At 42.7% G+C, this 24,503-nt stretch overlaps 1 protein-coding gene across 1 annotated transcript in view; it reads left to right on the top strand.

Annotated features, from left to right (window-relative positions):
• Nucleotides 1-24,503, top strand: part of ADGRV1 (adhesion G protein-coupled receptor V1) — a 373,937-nt gene that overhangs the window by 68,047 nt on the left and 281,387 nt on the right. Inside the window, exons 28-36 of the mRNA XM_015427126.1 lie at nucleotides 5,295-5,510; nucleotides 6,455-6,699; nucleotides 7,973-8,154; nucleotides 8,694-9,499; nucleotides 9,907-10,116; nucleotides 16,384-16,514; nucleotides 17,003-17,102; nucleotides 22,222-22,401; nucleotides 23,038-23,201. Coding sequence (XP_015282612.1) covers nucleotides 5,295-5,510; nucleotides 6,455-6,699; nucleotides 7,973-8,154; nucleotides 8,694-9,499; nucleotides 9,907-10,116; nucleotides 16,384-16,514; nucleotides 17,003-17,102; nucleotides 22,222-22,401; nucleotides 23,038-23,201 — 2,234 coding nt within the window. The remainder of the gene's footprint in view (nucleotides 1-5,294; nucleotides 5,511-6,454; nucleotides 6,700-7,972; nucleotides 8,155-8,693; nucleotides 9,500-9,906; nucleotides 10,117-16,383; nucleotides 16,515-17,002; nucleotides 17,103-22,221; nucleotides 22,402-23,037; nucleotides 23,202-24,503) is intronic.

The following is a 24,503-nucleotide window of genomic DNA, read 5'->3' as shown; positions in this document are numbered from 1 at the left end:
CGAGTCCGACCGGCCACCCAGCATCAGATAGAGCTGGGTGTCATCCGCATATTGGTGACACCCAAGCCCATAACTCCGGATAATCTGGGCAAGGGGGCGCATATAGATGTTAAATAGCATCGGGGACAGCACAGCTCCCTGTGGCACCCCACACTCAATGGGGTGCCTATGGGAGCGCTGATCCCCGAGAGCCACCCTTTGTCCCCGACCTTGGAGGAAAGAGGCAAACCATTGCAAGGCAAGCCCCCGTATCCCCACGTCGGCAAGGCGATGGGTCAGCCTGGTGGTCGACAGTGTCAAACGCTGCCGACAGATCTAACAACACCAGTGCTGCCACACCACCCCGATCCAGAGGTCTCCGGAGATCGTCAGTCAGGGCGACCAAAGCCGTCTCAGTCCCATGACCTGGGCGGAAGCCGGACTGGAAGGGATCCAGGACTGAAGTATCCTCCAAAAAGCCCTGTAACTGTAGCGCCACCGCCCTCTCTATCAATTTGCCCAAATAGGGCAAATTAGACACCGGCCGATAGTTGGCCAATTCGGCCGGGTCAAGAGATGGTCTTTTTAAGAGAGGGCGGACCATCGCGTCCTTGAGCGCCGTCGGGAAACGCCCCTCCAAGAGAGACGTGTTAACAATATCTCGAACGGCGCCTCGCAGCCCCCCAGGACTCGCTTTAATGAGCCAAGAGGGGCACGGATCAAGGTCGCATGTGGTTGGGCGCACAGAGACGAGCAATCTGTCCACTTCGTCCAGACTGAGTAGATTGAAACGTTCTAAACCCGGCCCCAAAGACGTGCAAGGGGCCTCAAGTTCACTCACTGTCTCAATTGTGGCGGGGAGGTCATGGCGGAGCCCCTGGACTTTATCTGCGAAGAAGCTCGCAAAAGCCTCGCAGCCAAGTTCCAATTCCTTAACTTTTATCTCGCCCTGAGGCAAGGTTGTCAAATTCCGAATCACTCTAAACAATTGGGCCGGGCGCGAGCTCGCAGACGCAATCTCAGCCGCATAGAAATCCTTCTTAGCGGCCTTGACTGCCACCTCATAGGATTTCATAAACGTCCTATAAGATGTTCTCGAGGCCTCGTCACGAGCGCGACGCCACCGTCTCTCTAATCGTCTAAGTTCTCGTTTCAGCGCCCGCAACCCCTGGGTGTACCAGGGGGCGTGCCTACCGCGAGTACAGAGAGGACGCCTGGGAGCGATCTCATCGATGGCGGCAGAGAGTCGGACATTCCAGTCCTCTACCATCTCATCCAACGAGTCGCCAGGGGGCCTAGTACTTGACTATATGGCTGTATCTAGAATCTAGTACTTGACTATATGGCTGTATCTAGAATCACCTTTAATATCTCCCATAGAATTTTGATTTACTTTTCTCTGTGTGTGCAGTGGTGCTCTTCCTGTCCAGTCTCACAGAATAGATGGCCCAGGCCTTGGGATCTTCATGGCCTATTCCTACCACTTCCGGGCTCCCTTTCAGAATTCCATTTCAATCACCCATTCCAGGCTGTCCTGTTGCCAGCGGCCTCAGAAGCAGTCTACAGAAAGGCAGGGAAGAAGGCATCACTGAGGGAAGGATTCTCCATCAGTACTCTTAACTACCAACTGGGCGTTTGAGAAAATGCCAGTCTAGACAGCAGAGGGCTTAAGAAGACCCATTAGGGTCCAAACAGTATCACCATTCCTAGACTTCTTCGATGAAGACATTAAGGTAGAATGGGCACTACCAGGCAGTGGAAATTCTTTAGCCTGAACAGCCAAAGTTTTATGCATTGCCTAACGATACAATAGAGGATCTCAAAGTACCTCTGGTGGATGCCCCAGTGGTTGCACTGCATTCTGGTGTTACCTATAGATGGTGAAAATGGCCTCGAGGGCTCAGTGGATCACAAAAATGAAACAGTAAAGATATCACATGCAGCTTTGTCTCTAGCCATCAGGGCATCAGTTGTGTTATCCAACTTTACTCAAGCCATAGTTATTTGGGCAGACAATTTGCTGTAAATCCCAGACACAGATCCCTTAGAGCTAAAAAGGACATTGCTTAAAATAAGAAGAGCCACCCAGTTGCCTCAGATGCCTCTCGGGATTCAATACAATTCTGTGCCAGAGAACAGGTGGCTAATATCATCATTAGAAGGAACATCTGGCTCAAAGCAGCCTTTCTTCAGAAATGTTCTCAGGAAGACTACTGCTTGGAGAATCTACATTAGACAAGATTTTAGTGGAAACGAAAAGAAAAAAGCTATGCTGTCTATGTCTGATATAAGAGACAAGGAAGCTAGGAGTAAGTAAATACATTCCTTTCGAGGTTACAGGCTGCCTCTTAGATGAAGGGACATTGAAGGATTTCGATCCTTTGGATACAGAGCCAGAACTCACCAAAGACTTCCATCCACTTTCAGGCAAAACAAAAATTCATCATCCAAGAAAAATAATGCATGAATATCCATAGTAGAAGAAGGCTAAAAAATAGAATTTCTCTCTCTTCATCTCTTCTCTTCCCTAACACCCAAATCTCACCAGAGATGCCTTCTGTTACATCAGGCCATCCTTCATCTTCTAGAGATAGAAGCCATAGAAGAGATATTCATGGACCAGAGATTCAAAGCAGTATACTCGATACTCTTTGTGGTCCCCAAAAGGTCAGGGGAATGGAGAGTGATTCTAAATTCGAAGTGTTTGAACAGTTGGGTCAAAAAAATATCAAAATTCTGGATGGAATCATTGAGACATATCCTACAAGTCATACAAGAAAATTACTATCTTCTTTAGATATGAAAGAGGAAAATGGGACCAGACAAAGGCATCACACAGTATCAGCTGCTTTTAATAGGCCATCATGTTCTGGTCTACAAAAGTGCGTATCATCTGCCATGGTGGCACCAGATCAATGTTGTTATTCAAAGAAGCCAGTCTACTTCTAACTTGGACAGAAAGGAACCTGATGAGTCAGAGGGCGGAACACCGAAAGGGTCTTTCCAACCTGGAAGCAGACTGGTTAAGCAGAAAAGATCTGGACACAGGACAGATGATAGCAGCAATGCCGTGGAGTCTTCCAACAGTCAAGAACCTACTGAGCCAGGGGCCGATCCAGACCTGGCTTGGCTACAGCGACAGCTGACTGTATGGAAATTGAATTGTCAGATCTAGTGCACCACGGCTTTCCTGAAGAAGTTGTAGATATCACGCTGCATTTCAGATGACCTTTTATGAGTCGAATTTATAATCATACTTAGAGGAGCTTTGGGAAATCGGCAGATGAGAGGAATCTAGATCCATTGGAACCATCATACAAAGACATCGTCCTTTTCCTAAATAATGGATAGGACTGAAACCTTTCACATTTAGACAACAAGTGGCTGCCCTTCAGGGGTCATTTCGTAGAAAAAGAGCTAGGGGAACTCATTAGCATAACTCATTAGCATATGCCACACCCCCTGACATCACCGGAAGTGGGTCATAAGGCCACGCACCCCGCCCCCATGAGGGGCCCAGCGGTGGGCCTGCAAGGCCGGCGGGAGTGCGAGGAAGCCCCGCGAAGGCCCTCCCTGGCCCCAGGCAGGCAGGGGTGGGGAGAGGCAGGGAGGAAACAACTTACCCTCCTTATTCTCCTGCCTCCTCCTGGCTGAATGATGGCCGGAAGCGGGGCGGCCGGAAGCGGGGGGCGGGGCTTCGTCATGTGCCCCCCCGTACCTCACCCGGGGGAACTGCGATTCCCCCGCGTTCCCCCCCGAAATGACCTCTGCTGCCCTTAATTCTGTTCTAGGAGCTAAAAGACTGAATAACTTATTTCCTAATAAGCATATCAAACACTTCCTTAAGAGAGTTAAGCAACTGGCACCACCAGTTAGGCATAGGTTCCCAACATGGAGCTTAAACACAGTTTTTGGGGGCAATCACAAAGGCTTCTTTTGAACTGTTAAAGTCAGCAGAACTCAGGTGCTTCTCTTGGAAGGTTGCATTCCTAGTGGCCATAACCTTGGACAGACAGGTGTCTGAATTGGCTGCACTGTCAGCCTGTGAGGAATTACGTATATTCCATAAGGACATGGTGGTTCTCAAGACAGATCCCTCCTTTGTACCTAATGTTAGTTAATATTTCCACATCAACCAACCAGTGGTCTTACTGCTCTTCTGCCCTAACACGATGCATAATAAGGAAAGGATGTGGCACAGATTGGATGTGCTGGGGCACACTTACCTGAGAAGAGTGGCCAATATTAGACTCACTGATTGTCTTATTTGTGTCCCACACCGCCCCAAACCTAACAGTACAGCTTGCGCTCATTTTTAGTGAAAGGGAGCAAGAGTACAGCAGTACCTTAATGACTAACAAAAATTATGACAGGGCATGAGCTTTCATGAATCACTGCTTACTTCCTCAGATACAGTTGGAATGTGAGTCCATCTGTCCTTATATCTTGGAGAGTGAAGTGATTTCAGATGCCAAAAGACAATAGCAGGCATTGGTAGTAACAGAAGAAACCTAGGTCTCAATTCAGTCCAGGAGTTTCCATTGTCTTGAGTGTCATGATCATTTGCAATTCAGCAGTCTCTCTTTCTAATCTCCCTTTGAAATTCCTTTGTAAGAGAACTGCTACTCTTAGGTCAGTTAGGGTTAAAATGTCCCCCCACTGGTTTTTGAATGTTGTGGTTTCTAATAGTGGTAGAAAGAGTAAGAATCCAGTAGCACCTCTAAAGACTTAACAAAAATTGTGGTAAGGTATGTGCTTTTGTGAGTCTTTAGACTTATTTCCATTTATTCTTTGCATCCTCCTGGACTGAATCTTCCTGTACCAAATTGAGACCTAGGTTTCCCCAGCATTACCAATGCTGATATCTCCACGCCTCTGTATATCACACTAATGCTGATATCTCCACCCCTCTGCATATCACACCTAATCCAATAACGCCTGCTATTGCCATTCGGCATCTGAAATCATCTTTATAAAGTTTATATCTCCGGTACCTTGTGTTATATTTTATGGCACACATGGCACGGCCCGACAAAGTGATATTTATGTCAGATGCAGCCCTCATAACAAATGACTTCGACACCTCTGCCTTAAATCTTTCAAACTATGTGATGGGCTGTAGGCCAATAGTTGACACCCTTTTAAACATGCTTCCTAATACTTCTCCTAAACTGAGATTCCACCACTTGATCCTCACTGCACCCAAACTTCCATGCAATCATTTGGGAAACCATAGAAATACTGATATGGTTTTGCTTTTGAATAATAGGTCAAGTGGGTAATGTTACTTAAGCAACCTTTTAATATTCATACAGGTGAAGACTACAGTGTAGCCTCATCAGATGTTCTCTTACTAGAAGGAGAGACCAGTAAAGCTGTGCCAATTTATATCATAAATGATATCAACCCTGAGGTTGAAGAGTCCTTGCTTGTGCAGCTCCTCAATCAGACAACAGGGGGAGCATCAGTTGGAGGCCTAACTCAGGCAGTTATAACCATTGAGGCCTCTGATGATCCATATGGATCCTTTGGTAAGTTGGGACTTTTGAACTTTTTTTCTGGATATTCTGGTTCATAAATGTCAGAGTATGCATTGTTTTCTTTCAGCACCAAGTGTTGTCTTTCTGTCCCAGAAGCCACAGTATATCATTTGAAAGCCTGTGGTGTATTGCCATTGACTATTGGACTTAGTATCATACAGGATTCTCATGAACCTTGGAATTCAGATTCCAAGGGTTAAAATGATCTCCTTTTATTCCGTTATATCAGATACCTCCTCTGTGTCATTAAAGGAGACCATCCAATAGCAAAGGGAGAGATGAGTAGAAAGCAAAAAGGGAAAGGAGAGCAGCAGGTCCCCTAATAGGGAAATATGATGTTAACAGGTATACCTTATTATACTGATGGGCCCTTAGCTAGTTTTCAAGTTAATTTAGTTTATATAAATAATAGCTAGATGGATAGCAGTTTAACAGTGGGGAAGGGTGCAATATTGCCTTGCTAATATGACAGTCGTACAGTTAAGAGTTTGGTATGTTTATCAGTGTTCTACCCTTCCTCCAAGGAGCTTAGAGATACATTTTAGCCTTACCGAATCCCATGTGGGCTGTCAGTCTGAAAGGATCACCCTGCAAGCTTGATGACAGAATGAAGTTCTGAACCACAGTTTCATGAGTTCATTTTTGCCACTTCAGCGCAATGCCAAAGATGTGGGACAAAGTGAAGCATAGCTTTTTAGCTTTCTCTCTCTTCCAGAGGCCATGGCAAAAAAAAAATAATGTTCAAACTAAGTGTTAAAATTATGGCTCTTGTGTGGAAAACCATTCAATGTGGCCCTAAATTGTGGTTTGCTAAACTTGCTGCTGCTTAATAATTCTGTTTCATAAAAACTAATTATATTTAAAAGATGTATTAAAACACACTTTATACAGCAAAGGCTTTCTGTAAGATACCAGCAGGGAAACCACTTTTCTAGTCTTCCAGGTGACTGAAGTCATGGTTGAGGAGCCTGAGTCTAACACTGTGATGATAGAACTGCCAATAATTCGCAATGCTGGAACACTTGGCAATGTGATGGTTGAATGGGTTGCTACCATTAATGGGCAGCGTGCTACCAGTGATTTGCAGGACTCCTCGGGTAACATTCATTTTTTGCCTGGGGAAACCATGCAGAAGTTAACATTAAAGATCCTGGCTGATGATGTTCCAGAAATTCAAGAGGTGAGTTCTGCAACATGTGAAAATAAATGTGTAGTATTTTATAATAAGCACACATTAGTACAGATAATAATTAATGATCAGTTGCACATGAAAATACATGCTGGGGAATAATAAAAACAGTTTCCAAGTGTATTGCCTCATACACTGTGGCTTTGAAGCTGTTGATACTAAATATGAACACACATGAAGCTGGTTTATGTTGAATCAGACTGTTGGTCCATCAAGGTCAGTATTGTCTACTTTGACTACCAGTGGCTCAAGTAGGGTCCTTTCTGCCTGGTCCTTTTAATCCAAGCTGCTGGGGATTGAACCTTGGACCTTCTGCATGCAAAGCAGATCTTCTACCCAGATTTCATACTGTGAATTTCAGGAATAATTCATCTTTGGTATGGGAATTTTGGAGGTAAATTTGGCACAAGAGCACTACTTAGGTATAAGAAGCAAAGCATACATATTCTAGTCCCTTACCATACTACAGTAAGTGCTACATCTAATAATAACCTTTTGTTTGTTGTCAGTTGAAATATCCTGAAGTCCTGACTAATATTTAGATGTGTCTCTCTGACAATATTGATGAATCAGTGTACTTTTTTTGTGTGTGTGAGCATGTGTACACATCTGTCAGATTTGCTGTTTAAACGTGGTAGCCTACTACATGGACATAAACGTACAGAAGACTGTGGCACAAGAACTGAAAAAGGGAACGCGGTCATTGGCCAAAGAACCTCCATCTTGAATATGTTTGCACATGCCTAGTGGTGATGGTGCCTGGAAATCTTCTTATATTACCAAAATGATGGTAATAACTGTAAAACGCTGTGATTTTAGTAAATAATCCAGTAAGGCAAAGAGCAAAATTTAGTATGGGACCTATACTGAGAACTCACCTAACAGCAAGACACAAAACATGTATCTGCTGGTCCTTCATACTGGAGATGTGCTATGTCTAATGATTATATTCTTATTTCTGCTGGTCCTTTCCCATATTTCTTATCTCTAGTAATAGTAGGGTCTAGGGAAAATCAACATGAAATATCTAAATTTGGATACACCAAACAATGAGAATGTAGACAAGCTGCCTAATAGCTACTAAGTTATATCACGTGTGTTTGTCTGTAAAGGCTGAATTGATTCCCTTGCTTTCATTTTGAACACTGTTAGTTCTGAGCAATCCAATCTAAAATAAACATGCGTAGGAGACATTTGCTAGTGGTTATTACCTAGTTTCAGTTGTTCATTTCATAATTAAATTATGTGGTTAACATATTTTCAGATTATCAGAGTGGAATTAAGTCAGGCCTCCGATGGAGGTACCATTGGGCCAGATAGAGTGGCAAATGTTATCATTCCCGCCAATGACAAACCATACGGCACAGTCTGCTTTTATCATTCCATGTACCGAGTTCAAGAACCACTGGATAGAAGCTCAGTTGCAAACATAACAGTGATGAGAAGGTATGTTTTTCATACCTTAGTTTTATAACTCTACTGCTTATGGTCTGTTTTTTGTCTTTGGTTATCACATGGGGATTAATCCAATGATTTTTACTCATATATTTAAGAATTTTTATTGGAGGCAGTTGTCCCTTTGTTGGACAGTATTCCACTCTTAATGGAAAGGAACTGTTGGATCCTGCTGTAAAGCAGCCTATGGTTACAATGTTGTGTGAAGCAAAATTTTCATGATAACTGATTAACTATGTAGATTTATAGCAGTAGTATACCTACAGAGTTAGAGTGAATCCTTAGTCTGGGTATAATGCTAATTCATTTCTTCCACCATCTCCATGAATTTCCCCTTTATTATTTTTTCATTAAATTCTTTCTCCAATGAGCTCCTGGAAGAATATATGCTTCATCCCCCACCCTTTGAGGCCAGTTGGGGTCCTACATTTGTTAAACGTTGTTAACTGCTTTTGCAATATTTTATTTTCCAAATATACAGATTCTAAGTTTATAATTAACATTCTTTTCTTGCTTATCATAATTTCTAGTGGTGGAAGATTTGGTCAGCTACAGCTTTTCTACAGCACTTCTGAAGTTGATGTTGTGACTCTTGCAGTAAAACAAGGCTTGGATGTACTGTCCTATTATGAAGCACCTGTGCAAGGAGCTCCTGACCCAACACAACTGATTAAAGTGAATGTTTCCTTAACAAGGGATTCACTGTACACATGTGCAACTCTGTGCCTGAAAGAACACGCATGTTCAGCCTTTTCCTTTTCCAGTGCCTTTGGATCATGCTTTTGGGCAGCAGTGTTGAGTGGCCCATTAACCAACAATTCAGGATTCTGGACCTACAAGAAAAATCTTACCTCTGTATCCACACTCTTCAGTACACAAGCAGTTGCTAATAGTGACTATGGATCTGTTATGAACCAGCGGGTGATAATGGCAGAACTTGCAGAGTTTGTGAATCTCACAGTTAACATACTTCCTGATGATTTTCCTGAACTGGATGAGAAATTTATTGTATCTCTGTTAAAAGTTGAACTGATGAACATCACTGCCAGTGCTGAAAATCAGCCAACCATAGTACAGCCAAATACCACTACCGTTGTCATACTAATGAATGGGGATGCCTTTGGTGTGTTTGTGATCTACAGCATCTGTCCTAATACAACTGACAATGGTCTTTATGTAGAAGTTCAAGAATGGCCTCTGAACACTGTGCAGTTGGTGATACATAGAACAGATGGTAGCTTGGGACAGGTTTTAGTGGAGTGGAGCATAACTGGTGGCACAGCTAGCCCAAATCTGGATTTCATAGGGGAAGGAGATATCCTGATTTTTGCTGAAGGTAAGGAATTTGGGAGATTACAAGATAGCACAATGTACATATAACCATCCTATGGAACAGCCTTAGAAAGGCAAGGGCTGAGGCCGGCCTGTAACAAAGAGTGAGGGGGCAAGTGAGGTCATAATCATTTACTTTAAGGTTATAGTACAATAACCATGGGTTTGTAGCCCATGATTGTGCAGTATCCAAATATGACATATGACCTGTCGGCAAAAGAAAATAAAGGGAAATTTATAATGAGTATTATGAACGGAATGTTCTTTTTTCATAAGTGTTTGCCCCTAGGAAACTCAGAGAGTTCGTTATTTAGTTTCAGTGTCTTTTCTACCAAACAGTCTGTTTGAGTCACTGCTAAAATCACATGCAGTAGCACTGCTATATTCAGTTGTCTCCCATTCTCTTGACAGGTGAAACAAAGAAGGAGATAACACTGACCATTTTAGATGATTCTGAACCAGAGGATGATGAAAGCATTATAATCAGTTTGACGCATACTGAAGGTGGTAGTCGTATTCTCCCTAGCTCTGACACTGTCATGATAGTTATTCTGGCCAATGACAACGTGGCAGGAGTTCTTAGCTTTCAGACAGCCTCAAGATCTGTTATTGGACATGAAGGTGGGTTCCTGTCTATATTTGCTTCGCTTACTCTGTGTGCAACTTGCCCCTTTATTTATGTTTTCTCTTAGTGAGGGTTTGTTCCAGTTACCATATAAGTTGAAAGTGGTAAGAGAAACACTGGCCAAGTTCAGGTTGGCAGTTTGAAGTGGGAGGGAGTCATTGCAAAAAAGAGCCGGAACAAACTGTTCCTGGTTTTCCCGGTCACACTTCACGGACTGATGCGGGAGCATACCAAGAGGAGGCGCAAGGGCGCGTTCACACTGTTGGCCTGGAGGTGCGGCTGTAAGCGATGTTTTCTTCACAGCAGACGCCTAGGCGCAGCGGCAAATAGGGCAGGATCCGGCCGCTGTGGGACATAGGCACATCCGGCGACATCACTACCCCCTCTTAACCTGCACCTTCATGGTGACAGAGTGAGGCTAGGAGGTCAGTCAGCGTAAACAGCCGGCGCACATTATTAAAACGGGCTGTTCCCAGCTTTTAGTGGTTAGCATTAGCACACTTCCGGGAAGCGGAATGAAGCGGGATAAACGTGCTCTCCACGTTTGCTACCACTTTCACCAGGTATTTTTTAAACTCGGGAGGCAAGTGCTACAAGATGGGTTGAGTATGGGTGGGGAATGCCGGACAGATGTGCCTGTGTGAACGGCCTCTTTAATCCGCTTGTGAAACGTTCCTCACACGGGCCTATATCAGGGCAAACTGCCAGGCTGAACTTGGCCACTGAAAGGATCTGCAGTCATATTTTAAACATGGATCAGAACTTAAACAAATAATAAACCTCTTCCTCCCCAAAAAACCATTGCAAGACAGGTTTTTTTTGCTGCCTATAGCCCCTGTTTAACAGCTTGTCTTTAACTTGACAAATTTTGGAATCCTCCATTTCAGTGTTTATGGAATACTTACTTATAGAATGAGTATAAGCGTGGTACCCACATGAACTTTTGGGAGGCATCTTATTTCCCCTCCTCCACTATTTCTTCCTTTCCTTTCTTGAGAGCTCTTCTCTCTTTCCCACCCACCAACCAGCCTATTTTTATCTGCTCCCCCCCCCACCTTAATATTTTCCTCCTTCCATCCCCCTGGCAAGCCTCTACTTGGGAATAGTATGGCTCAGATGTGTCCAAGCTACCAGACTGGGCCCAGTTGTGTGATGAGGATCTGGCCAGGACTTGTGGGCGGGGGCACCTCACTTTCCCCTGTACCCCTTTGCCGCACTATTTCCTCTTTCTCTGTTCTTGACCCCCATATCCTCATTTTTCCCTGCTTCATTCTCTCCTTCATTCTCACCAACCTAACTTTTATCTGCCTCCCCATTCAGCTATAAAAGGTAAAAGTAAAGGTTTCCCTTACTTGAGAGCTAGTCGAATCTGACTCTGGGGGTGGTGCTCATCTCTGTTTCCAAGCTGTCTGTTTCCATGGTCATGTGGCTGGCATGACTAAACGCCAAGGTGCGTGGAACACTGTTACCTTCCCACCGAAGCAGTACCTATTGGTCTACTTGCAGTTTCTTGCTTTTGAACTGCTAGGTTGGCAAGAGCTGGGGCCAGAGATGGGAGCTCACTCCATCATTCGGCACTAGGGTCTTGAACTGCTGAACTACTGACCTTCCGGTCTGCAGCTCAGTGTCTTAACCTCTGAGCCACCACATCTTAGCCTCTGAGCCACCGCGGCCCCTCTGTTGTTCAGTCGCACAGTCGAGTCTGACTCTTTTCGACCCCATGGACCACATCATGCCAGGCCCTCTTGTCTTCTGCCATCCTCCGGAGTTTGCTTAATTTCATGTTCATTGCATCAATAACACTTTACCTCATTTATATCCTGCCTTTTGGTGTAGTGGTTAAGTGCGCGGGCTCTAATCTGGGAGAACTGGGTTTGATTCCCCACTCCTCCACTTGCACCTGCTGATGTGACCTTGGGTCAGTCACAAGCTGTGGCACAGCTGTCCTTGAAAAAGAGCAGTTTGTGTCAGAGCTCTCTCAGCCCCACCTACCTCACAGGGTGTCTGTTGTGGGGAGGGGAAGGGAAAGGAGTTTGTAAGCCGCTCTGAGACTCCAAGTGAAGGGCAGGGTATAAATCCAATCTCTTCTTCTTCTTGTTGTTGTTCTTATAATGGGGACACAAAGCATCATCATCTTCCTACATCATTCTGCTCTGCTACGTTTTATCCTCACAACAACCTTGTGACATAGGCTAGGCTGCATGTATGTGACTGCCCAAAGTCATCCAGTGAACTTCCATAGCGGAGTGCAGATTCAGACTTGAGTCTGTCAGATCCTGGTCTGAAACTCTTGAAGTGGCTGCTATTGAATAGTGGCAAGCAGCCAAGCAGGGTGAAAGTCATGTAGCAGGAAGTCTGTTGGGCCTGGCCTCAATGAGTCATCTCTCAAAGGCCAAAACAGCCCTGAAAAGAGCCCTGCCCCCTCCCTCTTCTTTTTCCTGAAAGAAATCAATCAAAGCTTGAATACTACTGTGGTTGGTTGCCTATCAATGCCACAGAGGGCACCTGTTTCTTAAAACAACAGTCACTGTTTTTATCACTTGGGGTTCCCCGTGTGTGTGTGTGTGTGTGTTTAAGATTTCAGATTTTTTTGTATACCTGGGACCCTAGTCTCTGAATTTAAGTATTAACAGAAGGGGCCATGTTGAGAATGAGATATATTGATTTAATTTATGCCAAGATAAGGTATTATACCTTTCCAGCTCAAATTTTGACCGGAGTTGATATATTTTATTTATCAATATCTCTATACTGTGATCACTGTCATTTATATGAGGCCTATAAGGGTTTAGAACAGATTTCTGATGCTTGTTGTGGGCTCAGGATCATTTATGTGCAGCCTATACAATACAGCTGATGCTTATTCCATTGCTACCAGCATGCTTCCTTCCCATCTCAGCAGCCCCTAGAAAATCATTCCTGTTTTGTGCTTCTTATGCCCATGTCTAGTTTTTATATTGATAATTGCTATTGTTTTTAATGATATTGTTTTACTTATAGGATTCCTCAAGCAGGTCTCTGGAAAGGTGGCATATAAATTCCCTAAATAAATAAATATTTATATGTTTATGTAGACTCTGACTGGAACCTTCTAGTGTTTTCTTGATAGAAGGGATTCAAAAGCCAGATATTTCTATTTGAAGTGCCAGAAACAGGCAGTTACCAGCTGTCTGTCACTCTTATAAATATGAGTTGATTCGTTTCATTATGTCCAGTACTGTGTATATGTGACCTTTTTTCTTAAAATAGTTACAACTAGATCACTATATCATCATTACAGCGATAGTCATCTCCTAACTGTTTTGTTGTATAAAATCAATGTGATTGATTTCCAGTTTAGTATATTTAGGATTCTACATTGTAAGCAAATCTGTAGCCAGTACTCTAAATATCATTAGTGGTGTACTAGAAGGGGGTAACTTGTAGAAACAAAGGAATTAAAAATAGCATAATTCTCTTATCTCCAAAGGAAATTGGTCACATATATTAAGTTAGGTAAAAAGTAACAGCAAATTAATTTTCTGAAAACATCTAATTGTCGGAATTGAACAAGTCAAGTTATAGTATTTTAAATGGACATCTGCAACTGCATATATTTTTATATTTTGGTCCCTTTTTGATGTTGTCTTGCCTTCTGTTGTATACATGAGCTACCGTATCAATTCTAAAACTGTAACAGTCAAGGCAGATTGAAAATCTAGACAAATATATTGAAAAATCTAGATTCAGGTACTTTGAGGAAAGTTCCATTCTATTAATGTCGAAAATGTGAATCTCTCTGGAGGCACACTGAAGGACTGTCTGTCATTATTCAGTAGTTGTTCAGTTCTCCATTTACATACATTGTAAATAATATAAAATACTGTTGTATAATGATGTGTTGAAATATACTGTATCTTATTTGTGCATTTTGCTGTTATGGTAAAAGACAACTTATGTTGTATACTATTAAGAGTTACCTTTGTGATGCATGTGCAAAATTCTCAAATAGGACATAATGTATTTCAGTACAGTGTTAAACAATATGGCGTTGGGGAAAACAAATATAAACCTGCTCGACTGGTCTTTAGATTTGTGTTGTCTCCAGGCATGTATGGAAGAAAAGTAAAGTTGTAGCAATTATATTAAGGTACTAATATAAACACTATATTTTGACTGATTTAGGGTTTAATTTTATTTTTGTACAAAAGTATGTAATTAGCTCTTACAATACAATAAATATTGGCTCAATCATTTTAATCTTAGTACTGTAATAAACAAAACATGGAATACTTCTTAAATATGCTGGCCTTTTCTGTTACTTGATTATCTTAAAATTAAAAAATGCATTTATTTTTGTGTATAATATATATGCTTGTATTATGTAAAGATACACAATCCAATTTTGTTCACTGGAAAATTGATAAGATCTCATCTTATCTTCTGCCCATGTTAAAAGTAAAGATTTGATACCTGGAAATTATCAAATTGTTGCCTTTATTCCAGCCCTCCAAGAGTCTATTGAAACAAGAGCAATAACAAGAACACACATTTCCGCAGTTATATCTGGGCTATGGGAGCTGTGAGAGCCAATAAATACAATAAGCCTTACATGCCAGGTGAAGTTGAACATAGCCAGTGTAGATACTTGGAAATATGTATTTATGTCACATATTTCATTCTGTTCCTGCATTATTCACAGAAAGGGACAGTGAAGCCCTACCCTCAGCCGCTGGAAATATAGCCAAGCTATGGTTTCAGAAGGTTTCCTAAGTAATATATAATCCAGGCCTTTCTATGGGGATAGAAACGTGCTTTAAAACAAGAGAAAGAGAGAAAAAACAAGGGAAGGAAGGAAAACTGGGCATTCTTATCCTTCTGCTTTTCCAAGGACTTACAATTGCAGAGTTTTAGAAGAGATCAAAAAAGATTTTTTTAAAACCCAACAACAAATTTTTCAATAATGAATTACCCTTGTGTAATATGATACTATTTTATGAAGTACGTATGCTTTACTATTTTATACGGTAAAAGATTCTATGCTATATACATCTCCTTTCCTTTGGTCCACGCAATACTGTATGTACTGGCAAATCAAAACATTGTGCACTTGAAAAATGCTAAAGACATAATATTCCAGGGACATGAGTTTCCAGCAAGAAAAATATCTTTTTTTAATCTAGAAAGGTAAATTCTGCGTATTCCGTGTTTGTGGGAAAGCTCCAGAATTTATACGAGGGTTTATTTAATCATATCAGTTAGTCATGCTTGTTTAATTTATTCATGCTTTCTACATGATTAGAAGAAAAGGTAGTTTCTGGTCTGGTACAATTATTTATGCTGTCCTAAAAGCAAAATAGCACTGTTTTCATAAAAATTATGGCTATCCAGAAAACTCATGTTCCTGAGTAATATTTTATGTCATATGTTTATATTACACATATAAATATATTCTTGTACTAAAATAAAAATGAGCATATGATATGTTTATGTTGACAAATGTGTGCACTCAGGTAATTAATTAATCTCTTCTGAATTCTTTCCTTGGAATTAAAAAAAAAGTAACATTGGTGATGCCATGTAAGTTTTAAACTCAAATAAATGGAAACCACAGGTAATTTCAGGCATTTTTCTGCATGCATAGTGTAACATTCCACAACAGTGCAATGTTACACAGTATGCCTGTTTCTTGCTATTAAACTGCTTTAGGAATTAACATGAGATAGCTAGTACATACAGCATTTACTATTTTTTCTCATCTACAAGACTGAAGAGGAGGGTCTTTCTTAGCCTGTCTGCATGCTCTGGTGATAATCTGATTTGCTTCCAATTCTCAGCATGCATTTTTTTACATCTGGTCACTGCCTTCTAAAATATAACTAATGATAGTTGTTTTTTTAAGATTGAGCATTTGGACAACTCTGTCCACTAACACTGAAATAGCCCACTTAGTAGGATCTCTAAAGCAAAGCTTTTTTATAAATATACATTATGGTTTTGTTTTTGAAGAATATTACCATGATTGTTTTATTTGTTACAGTGCATGTCTCAAATACCAGGGTTGTGTATGAGTAAAACAAGTATTGGTGAAAATTTACCCCAAACCCATTAGGTGCATGTACTACTGAAATGACTTAGACCAACTTGAGAACATGTAGATTGTATTTTGACAAGTTCCATTGGTTGCAGTGGAGACTGCACAGGAGAAAATCCTACTCAGGTATGTGCAAAAATGATGTATTTCCTTGTAGTTAATATGGTGGTGTGCTTTCTTTAATTCCTAGGAGAACTGTTGCAGTTTCATGTCCTAAGGACTGCCCCAGGAGCTGGAAATTGCACTGTAGACTGGAAAATTGTTGGTCACCATGCAGAACAAAACTTTGAAAATGTTTCTGGTGTGATCTTTTTTCTGGAGGTAACCAAAGCCATCTATTTTTCATTAACATTAAAAGAGGGAATATTAATGGCTGTCATTGAGCTGGGAGCAATGGAACCTAATTCCCAAGAGCAGCATTTACTTCCTTATCTGATTTATTTACTTATTTACTAAGAGCACCATGAAAGAATTTCATCAGGTCAGGGAGGGAACGAAGTAGATGCTGCCTATTGAGTCTCATACAGTATTACTAAGGCATACAGACTATCACTGAGCTTCTAGTACTTCAACTGCCTTGTCCTGACTAGAACCCATAATAATGGAATTTCCCCTTCTCTGCACAGGCAAGTTGGTTGGAGTCCTCTAGTTCTGCTCCCACTTTTGTTGTATAGGAGGCTGCACAGGATGGGCTACAACAGATGATAAAAATATGCTGTGATTGTAACGAAACCAAAGATGTATTACTATTCATAGTTTACATTACTTTGTTGAGTGGCAGCTCACCAGTTCCTCACTTTAAATAACAGGGATCATTGAATGCAACATTTTATGTTCATCTGCTAGATGACCATATCCCAGAAGAAAAGGAAGAATATCAAGTAATCCTGCATAACGTTAGAACTCAAGGTAACTTAAAGTCTTATTGTAGAAACTCAGAGATCTGGGCTACTCTAGGTCTGGGGCACATGTGTATGCTATTACTCAATTACTGAACAGCTAGTTTGCCACAGAGTGTGTCGAACAGTTGAAAAGTATTGTGTTTGAGATGATGTGAAGTGAAATGAAAGAACTGTCTGTTTTGTTGGATTTATCCACGTATGTACCACTAAATGCTAGTCATTCAGTGTGTGATGTGCATGTATCCACATGATAAATTTCCACATTCTTGCTGTATCATACAGCACAGTTTGCTTCATGGATTCCCCAGTCACATGGATAGATTCTATATCAGCATCTTAAGATTTGTGAAATTATAATGTATGTACATTGCATATATTTTGAAGAGAAAAAATCTCTAAAGCAAACTTTTGGGATCACATAAGGAATCTTTAATTATTATTATGCTAAAAAACTTTTTTAGCCTTCTAAGAACATAAGAGAAGCCAATGTTGGATCAGGCCAATGGCCCATCCAGTCCAACACTCTGTCACAATGTGGCCAAAAATACCAGGTGCCATCAGGAGGTCCAGTAGTAGGATCAAGACACTAGAAGCCCTCCCACTGTTGCCCCCCCAGCACCAAGAGTACAGTGCATCACTTGCCCCAGACTGTGAGTTCCTATCTATACCTTGTGGTTAATAGCCACTGATGGACCTCTGCTCCATATGCTTATCTAATTCCCTCTTGAAGCCGCCCATGCTTGTAGCCGCCGCCACCTCCTGTGGCAATGAATTCCATGTGTTAATCACTCTTTGGGTGAAGAAGTACTTCCTTTAATCTGTTCTAACTTGACTGCTCAGCAATTTCATTGAGTGCCCACAAGTTCTTGTACTGTGAGAATGGGAGAAAAGTACTTCTTTCTCAACCTGCTCTGTCTCATGCATAATCTGATTAATGATGTCAGCAAAGTTCAGGTGGTATACATTTTCTTAAAAAAAAAAAAATTGTCTTAATTTGGCCCCTCTTCCCAGCCTAGCCTATTCTGAATCAAGGGAAAATTCCTCTGGCAGTCTGATGTGGCTGAGAATGAGCTCACTCCATCACTCATCCTTCACATGGTTGCCATCAGTGCCCCTTTCCTTTCTTACCCAAATTTATCTTGTCATGGCAGCAGCAGTGATGAGGCAGGGTCCTGACTGGTCCTCAGTTAGATTAAAGAATGCTGGTGGTACTCTAGGGGGCTAGGAATCATAGGAAAGTATTAGCTCTTATGGATCCCTGAAACCTTTACCAGGGGCATCTTGATATCTGGAATGCTATCATGGCTATAGTCTAGGTCTGAATGAAAGTTCAGTTGTGAGGCCTCCTAGGTAATACTACTACTGCTAGATGTGTTTAAGGAACTGGAGAGAGATGCATGAGTTTGAGAGAAGCACTCAGATTTATTTCAAACCTATTCTGTTGTAAATTGGGGAAGCAGAATGGCTCATCACTATTTCTGATGTTAAATTGCAGTTTCTTTTAAGTCATGTGTGACCCCTGAGATTGCATACATATCATGCTGAAGTAGTAGAACAAAGTTTGAGTTCAGTGGCATCTTTAAGACTGGCAAAGTGTTATCCAGGATATGAGCTTTAATGTGCATGTACACTTCCCCAGGTGCATGCACACGAAAGCTCATACCTTGAATAATACTTTGCTGGTCTTAAGGGTGCCACTGAACTCAAATTTTGTTCTATGGCTTCAGACCAACACGGCTGCCCACGTGGATGCTGCAGCAGTGTTTGCAATCAAAAGTTGGCAGGGCTGAGGCATCCTGCCTTCACTTCATACTGCATTTCCCCCCAGATCATAGCCAGTAGACTGGTGAAAACAAAGCCACATGTTACCTTGAAGGCAGAACAAGGGTATGTTGTGTCTTATGTTGTGCTGTATTCATTATGGCCAGGGCTCATTTCCTGCCAGAGCACACTGGAACAACGCTCTGGCAGTAAGGAGCCCAGGGGGGGGGCCAATGCAGCAAGCCCTGCCCCCTGCTGGCCAACCCGCCAGAGCGCTGCCGCAAGCTGGCTCTTGAGCTGCTCCACCAGCCCGCCCAGGCACTGCCTGTCCTCATGCCACCTGTGGCGCAGCTCCTCCTATGAGGAGCTCCACCTCGGCCTCCTCCTGTGCCTCTTCCCCCACTGGTTCTCTGCCTTGGAAGAGCACCGTGCTGCTGTGTGCCAGTGGCAAGTGGCCTCTGGTTGGAGCAGAGCCTCCCATAGCCTCTCCCAGCCCGCCATCTGCCTTCCTGCATCTCCGAGCGTCGCTGTAGGCCGGCTTGTGAGCGCCTTCCTTCCCAGCCAGTGCTCTAGGCCAGGGGCTGCTTGCAGCCACATACGTGAGGCTGCCTGTGCCGGGGACAGCAGAGGGGAGGGGACTGGCGGCGAGAAGGGGACGCGGGCGCGGGGGAGCTGCAAGGGGAAGGTGAATTTCAAAACAAGCTTCGGGAGGGAAGGAGGGAGAGGAGCTGGCGAGCGGCAGGAGGTAAGTGGAGGAAGGGAAGTCCGCCTGCTGACATTGCTGCAAGCCAAGGGGGACTGGCAGGCAGATAGGGGAATGCTTGACAGCGGTGCTCCTCCAGCCACTGGCTGGCTGGCTGCCTTCCTCGCCTTGGCCGCAATCGCTTTCTCCCTCGTGCAAACTCGGTTTGCACTCTTCGCCTCTGCTGTCACCCAGGGCCACAATTTTTGGGCTTGACTGGCACAAGGAGCCCCTCTCCGCGCCCTTCTGCCTGCCTTTCCCCCTAGCTGCTCCGATCTTGGGCAAGCCGGCATCGCACCCCCTTTCCTCCCTATAGCCCTCTCTAGTTATTCTGCGAGAGCGCTACAGGCTTCCCCAACCCGTTGTCTGCTGTTACTAGTCCGTATGGTCCCGCTGGGTGCAGTATCCCCTTGGGTGTGTGTGTGCGTGGATGGAGTTGTTTTTTGATCCATGCGTGATTGCCCGTCTCCTCCTCTGCTTTTCAGTGTCAGTTCTGCACAGGCCAGCAGTGTGCAAAGAGTAAACACCCTCTTGCTCGGTTCGGCTTCTGCCGCTCTGGCGAGCCCTGCCATCACACCCCCTTCTGGAGCCCACCCGGCTCCTGCTCCAGCCCTCCAGCAGCGTTGCTCCCTCTTTGTTTGCAACTGCACCTTGCCCTCTTTCTGCACATGGCATGCCCACTCCTCTGGCAGCCGGACTTGGCACAGTTGCCATGCCCCCTTCTTCTCGCTGCCATGTCATGCTGCCTCTACTTGGCACCTAGGCCACGCCTCTTCGTGTGCCTTTGCCGTGCATCTTCCTGTGGCGCTAACCGCACCACTGCCCCTCTTTGTAACAGTCAGACGCACTGGTTTCTGTTACACCTCCCCCTCTCCCCTCCCCGTGTTGCAATTTTTGGATCCAGGTAAGAGTTACCCTCTTATGTAACTGACCTTGTGTTTTCCTGCAGCTTCGTTTGTGTTACTTTTTACACAACCCTGCAATATCTGCTGGTGTGGCCACCCTCTGCACCTTCTCACATGCATTGCCAACTTTCAAACATAATTTTGCTCTGCAGCAATTATCAAGTAGTGTTATATAGGGCAATGCCTTGAAAAGCTTCAACTGCCAAATTGTGCATATTAAACCTCTAGTAAAGGGATATGACATTTGCCACTCTCCCATGTCCAGGTGGCAACCTTAGTTGGCAGGCACCTTTCTTTGTCTTGTGCAGCCCCATCCTAAGCACATTTACTCAGGAGTAAGTCCTCCCCAGTACAGTGGGACTTACTTCTGTGCTTTACAACCTGACCCTTGTGCCTGCTAATACTACTGTTTGATAACTGCAATCAGTCCTCTCTAAGGGATTGATATTTTAAGCAGCCAGGTGAAAGGCTGTAATTTACATGGCTGCTGGTGTGATGTCTGTTTGGGATTATACCTTGTCTGGTCTTAATGTGTGTGAAGGTGCAATAGAACACATGCTCCTCAAGACTGCTATAAACATTGCCCTTTTAATTAATATCTCTCCCGAGCATGTTGTTGCCAAAATAAATGGATTGTTTTCCTGATTTATTGCAGAAAAAGCGAAAGCATACTAACTTGATCTGTATTTTCATGCTTGTTGTAGGGTAGCTTCCCTGCAAGAGCAAAGGAAACCTAAAGTGTCTTTAGTCAAAGTGTAAAGCTGTAAAGTGTAATATCTCTTTAGTCAAAGTGTAAAGCTGTAAAGTGTAATATCTCTCCCGAGCATGTTGTTGCCAAAATAATCTTTTGATTGTTTTCCTGATTTATTGCAGAAAAAGCAAAAGCATACTAACTTGATCTGTATTTTCATGCTTGCTGTAGGGTAGCTTCCCTGCAAGAGCAAAGGAAACCTAAAGTGTCTTTAGTCAAAGTGTAAAGCTGGCTCGGCAGCTCTGAGTTGGGAAATACCTGGAGATTTTTGGAGTGGAGCCTGAGCGGTGGATGTTGCTTTCTGACACACTTCCGGTGATGTCAGGGGGTGTAGCATATGCAAATAAGGCCCTGTTCACACGCGGCATTTGCGGCGGGAGAGGCATGAATGTCGGGCGGAGTATACAGGCGCAATCACAAGGACACATCTGGCAAGCGTAGCATACCCATCGCCAACCCATAGCATCCGTCCAAAGATCCAGAGTTAAAAAATACCCAGGAAAGCCTACTAGCAAATGGTTTGGTACGGGCCATCGATGGAATACCTACGTGTGATTGCTCAAGCGCGCTCTTGACGCGCGCCAAAAACACACACTGACAAACAAAACCTCACTTTGCTGCCGCAGTGTCTGATCACATTTTGGTGCGTTAAATTGCACCGGTGTGAAAAGCCACGCCTCCCTCCAGCGTTATCTGGCCCATGTGACCGGGGCCTAAGTTATCCTAATTAGTTATCCTAATAAGCTCCTGCACCTCTTTTTCTGCGAAATGACCCCTGATTATGGCATACTTGAAAAATGCAAAGTTAGGAAAACTGAATATCATCCTTGCTTATTCATTGCCCTGATTAAATGATGAACTTCTCAGCATCTCCAGGAAAACATTCTACATGTTGTGCCAATTTAAAATGATACAGCTCTGCAGATGACCATTCTATTTTAATATGTCCCATTGATTTCTTTTTCAGGAGTTAGTTCTGCTGGAGCTGCTGTGCTAGACAACCAAGGTTATGAAGCCGTTTTGACAGTAGAGGCTAGTGATGAACCACACGGAGTTCTGAATTTTGCTTCTTCATCTAGAGTTGTTTTGGTCCAAGAAGAAAATAAAACTGTTCAGCTTTTTATTAACAGAGAATTTGGATCGTTAGGTTTGTATGTGATGGAAGATACGTGGCGTAGGCTAATTTTAGTCTTCTCTTGCTCACTGTAGTCAGGAACTTCTTTTTTCTTAGCATTTCCCCCCCTTGAAGGTGTGCAGCTCAGACACTTCTAATTCACATTACTTGCTTGGGAAATTACACTGCCGTGCAAAGGAATATACCAATGCTCTTCCAGTGTATTAAAAATGAAATTGAGTAAGATTTTCAGTGGCTACTGGCTGTATTAGTTTTCAAAAGACCACTCACTGTATTCGTTTGGAAAATACCATGACAAGTTCTTTGATCTGCTGTTTGGAAATCTCATGGATCAGGATCAAATTGAGAAGACTAAGCTTAATTTGAAGAAATAGTTATGTTGGGTTTTGAGGTTATCTGTACTTTTAATATAAATTAAGGCAATTACAGGTAACAATCTTGGAGCCCTTTGATTGTGACCAAATAGATTAGATTCAAATTAGCAGTTCTTCCATAGATCTATGACTAGGAGTAAATCTTTTTATGCATCTTTGTTTCCTGTCTGTTGGTCTAGGACCAATAAAAGTATTTTCCTCTCACATTTCACATACTGATTATAATTATTCATGAATTTAAAGTTTAAAACCAAATTTATTGCACACTTACCAGGTATTATCAATGTCACCTATGCAACAGTCCCAGGATTGCTTGGTTTAAGGAATCAGACAGAAATGATGTTGGCTGAACCAGGAGGTGACTACATAGCACTGATGGGATCACTGCTTTTAGGAGAAGGTGAAACCTCAGCTACCATTAATGTTACTATTCTAGAGGTAAGTTGTAATTCCAGTCAACATGGAAAAATATTTTTGGATTTTGATGGCTGCAGGTTTTAGGTCATAATTATGAAATGCATCCATTTCATTTTGATTTCTATATATATTTTAATTGATGCATGGAGATAATTATATAATAATTTTTGTTCTGCAGTTAATCCCCAAAAGCCTAAGGGAGTAGCATCTCTTTGTGGTTAATTAACTTAAGAACTTAGTTACATGGGAACAACCTATTTTATTAGGCTGTGTTTCCTGTAATTGTAGTGAACTTCACAACCTTCGAAATGAAAATTGATTGCTGCATATTTTTATGATTTCTACCTCTTGACTTCAGTACTAGTTCTGTACAGCAAATCTTCAGTGTTGGTGGAAGCATGTTTTGTCACTGTGCTGTTATCCAGGGGTCTTTTTGTAGAAAATGAGGTGCAGGAGCTCATTAGCATAACTTATTTGCATATGCCACACCCCCTAACATCACCAGAAGTGTGTCAGAAGGCAACACCCACTGGTTAGGCTCCACCCCAAAAATCTCCAGGTATTTCCCAACTCAGAGCTGGCGAGCCTACCTGGAGAAAAACTGCTTCAAAACCAGAAAAGCACAAAGAAAATTTGTCGCAGGGGATCAGCTTTTGTGAGCCACTGCTCTCTTCTACAGATATTTCATAACTGAAGAAGTGACCAGTGACCCAGTTATGAACAGAGGCTACAGTTCCCACATTTGCAGAAGTCTACAGATATGGGAAACATCCTCCTCACTTGCTACCTACATGTAATGGTTGATGACTCTGTTTCAATGTATCTGAAAATGAGTGCATGAACATGAAAGCTTATACCCAGAATTAAACTTTGTTGGTCTTAAAGGTGCCACTGGACACAAACTTTATTCTATTGCTTCAGACCAACACGACTACCCACCTGAATCTATGCAATCCAGAATTATTCAAGAGGGCTCTTCTACATAGGCAGTAGGGTTACACTGTACAAAAGACTTCACAAAGTTACTTGAACAAATTATTAGGGTACACCCAACACCTCCTGTCCACACATGCTTAAGGTAGGATAGCAGCTCAATATTTCATTAGCAGTGGTACTTAAGAATATCTGTTCCAGTGCAACAGAACAAAGTTTGAGTGGCACCTTTAAGACCAACAAAGTTTATTCACATGAAAGCTAAGACCCAGAATTAAACTCTGTTGGTCTTAAAGGTGCCACTGGACTCAAGCTTTGTTTGGCACATTTTGTGTTTATTGTCTGTTAACCTTTATTTAAGCTGGTTATAGCTTAAAAAAGAGAGGGGGG

Source organism: Gekko japonicus, unplaced genomic scaffold (assembly GCF_001447785.1).
Source record: "Gekko japonicus isolate JY-2015 unplaced genomic scaffold, Gekko_japonicus_V1.1 scaffold573, whole genome shotgun sequence".
Taxonomy (NCBI): Eukaryota; Metazoa; Chordata; class Lepidosauria; order Squamata; family Gekkonidae; genus Gekko; species Gekko japonicus.
The sequence above is the reverse complement of the archived record's forward strand: the minus strand, read 5'-3'. Positions and strand labels throughout refer to the sequence as shown.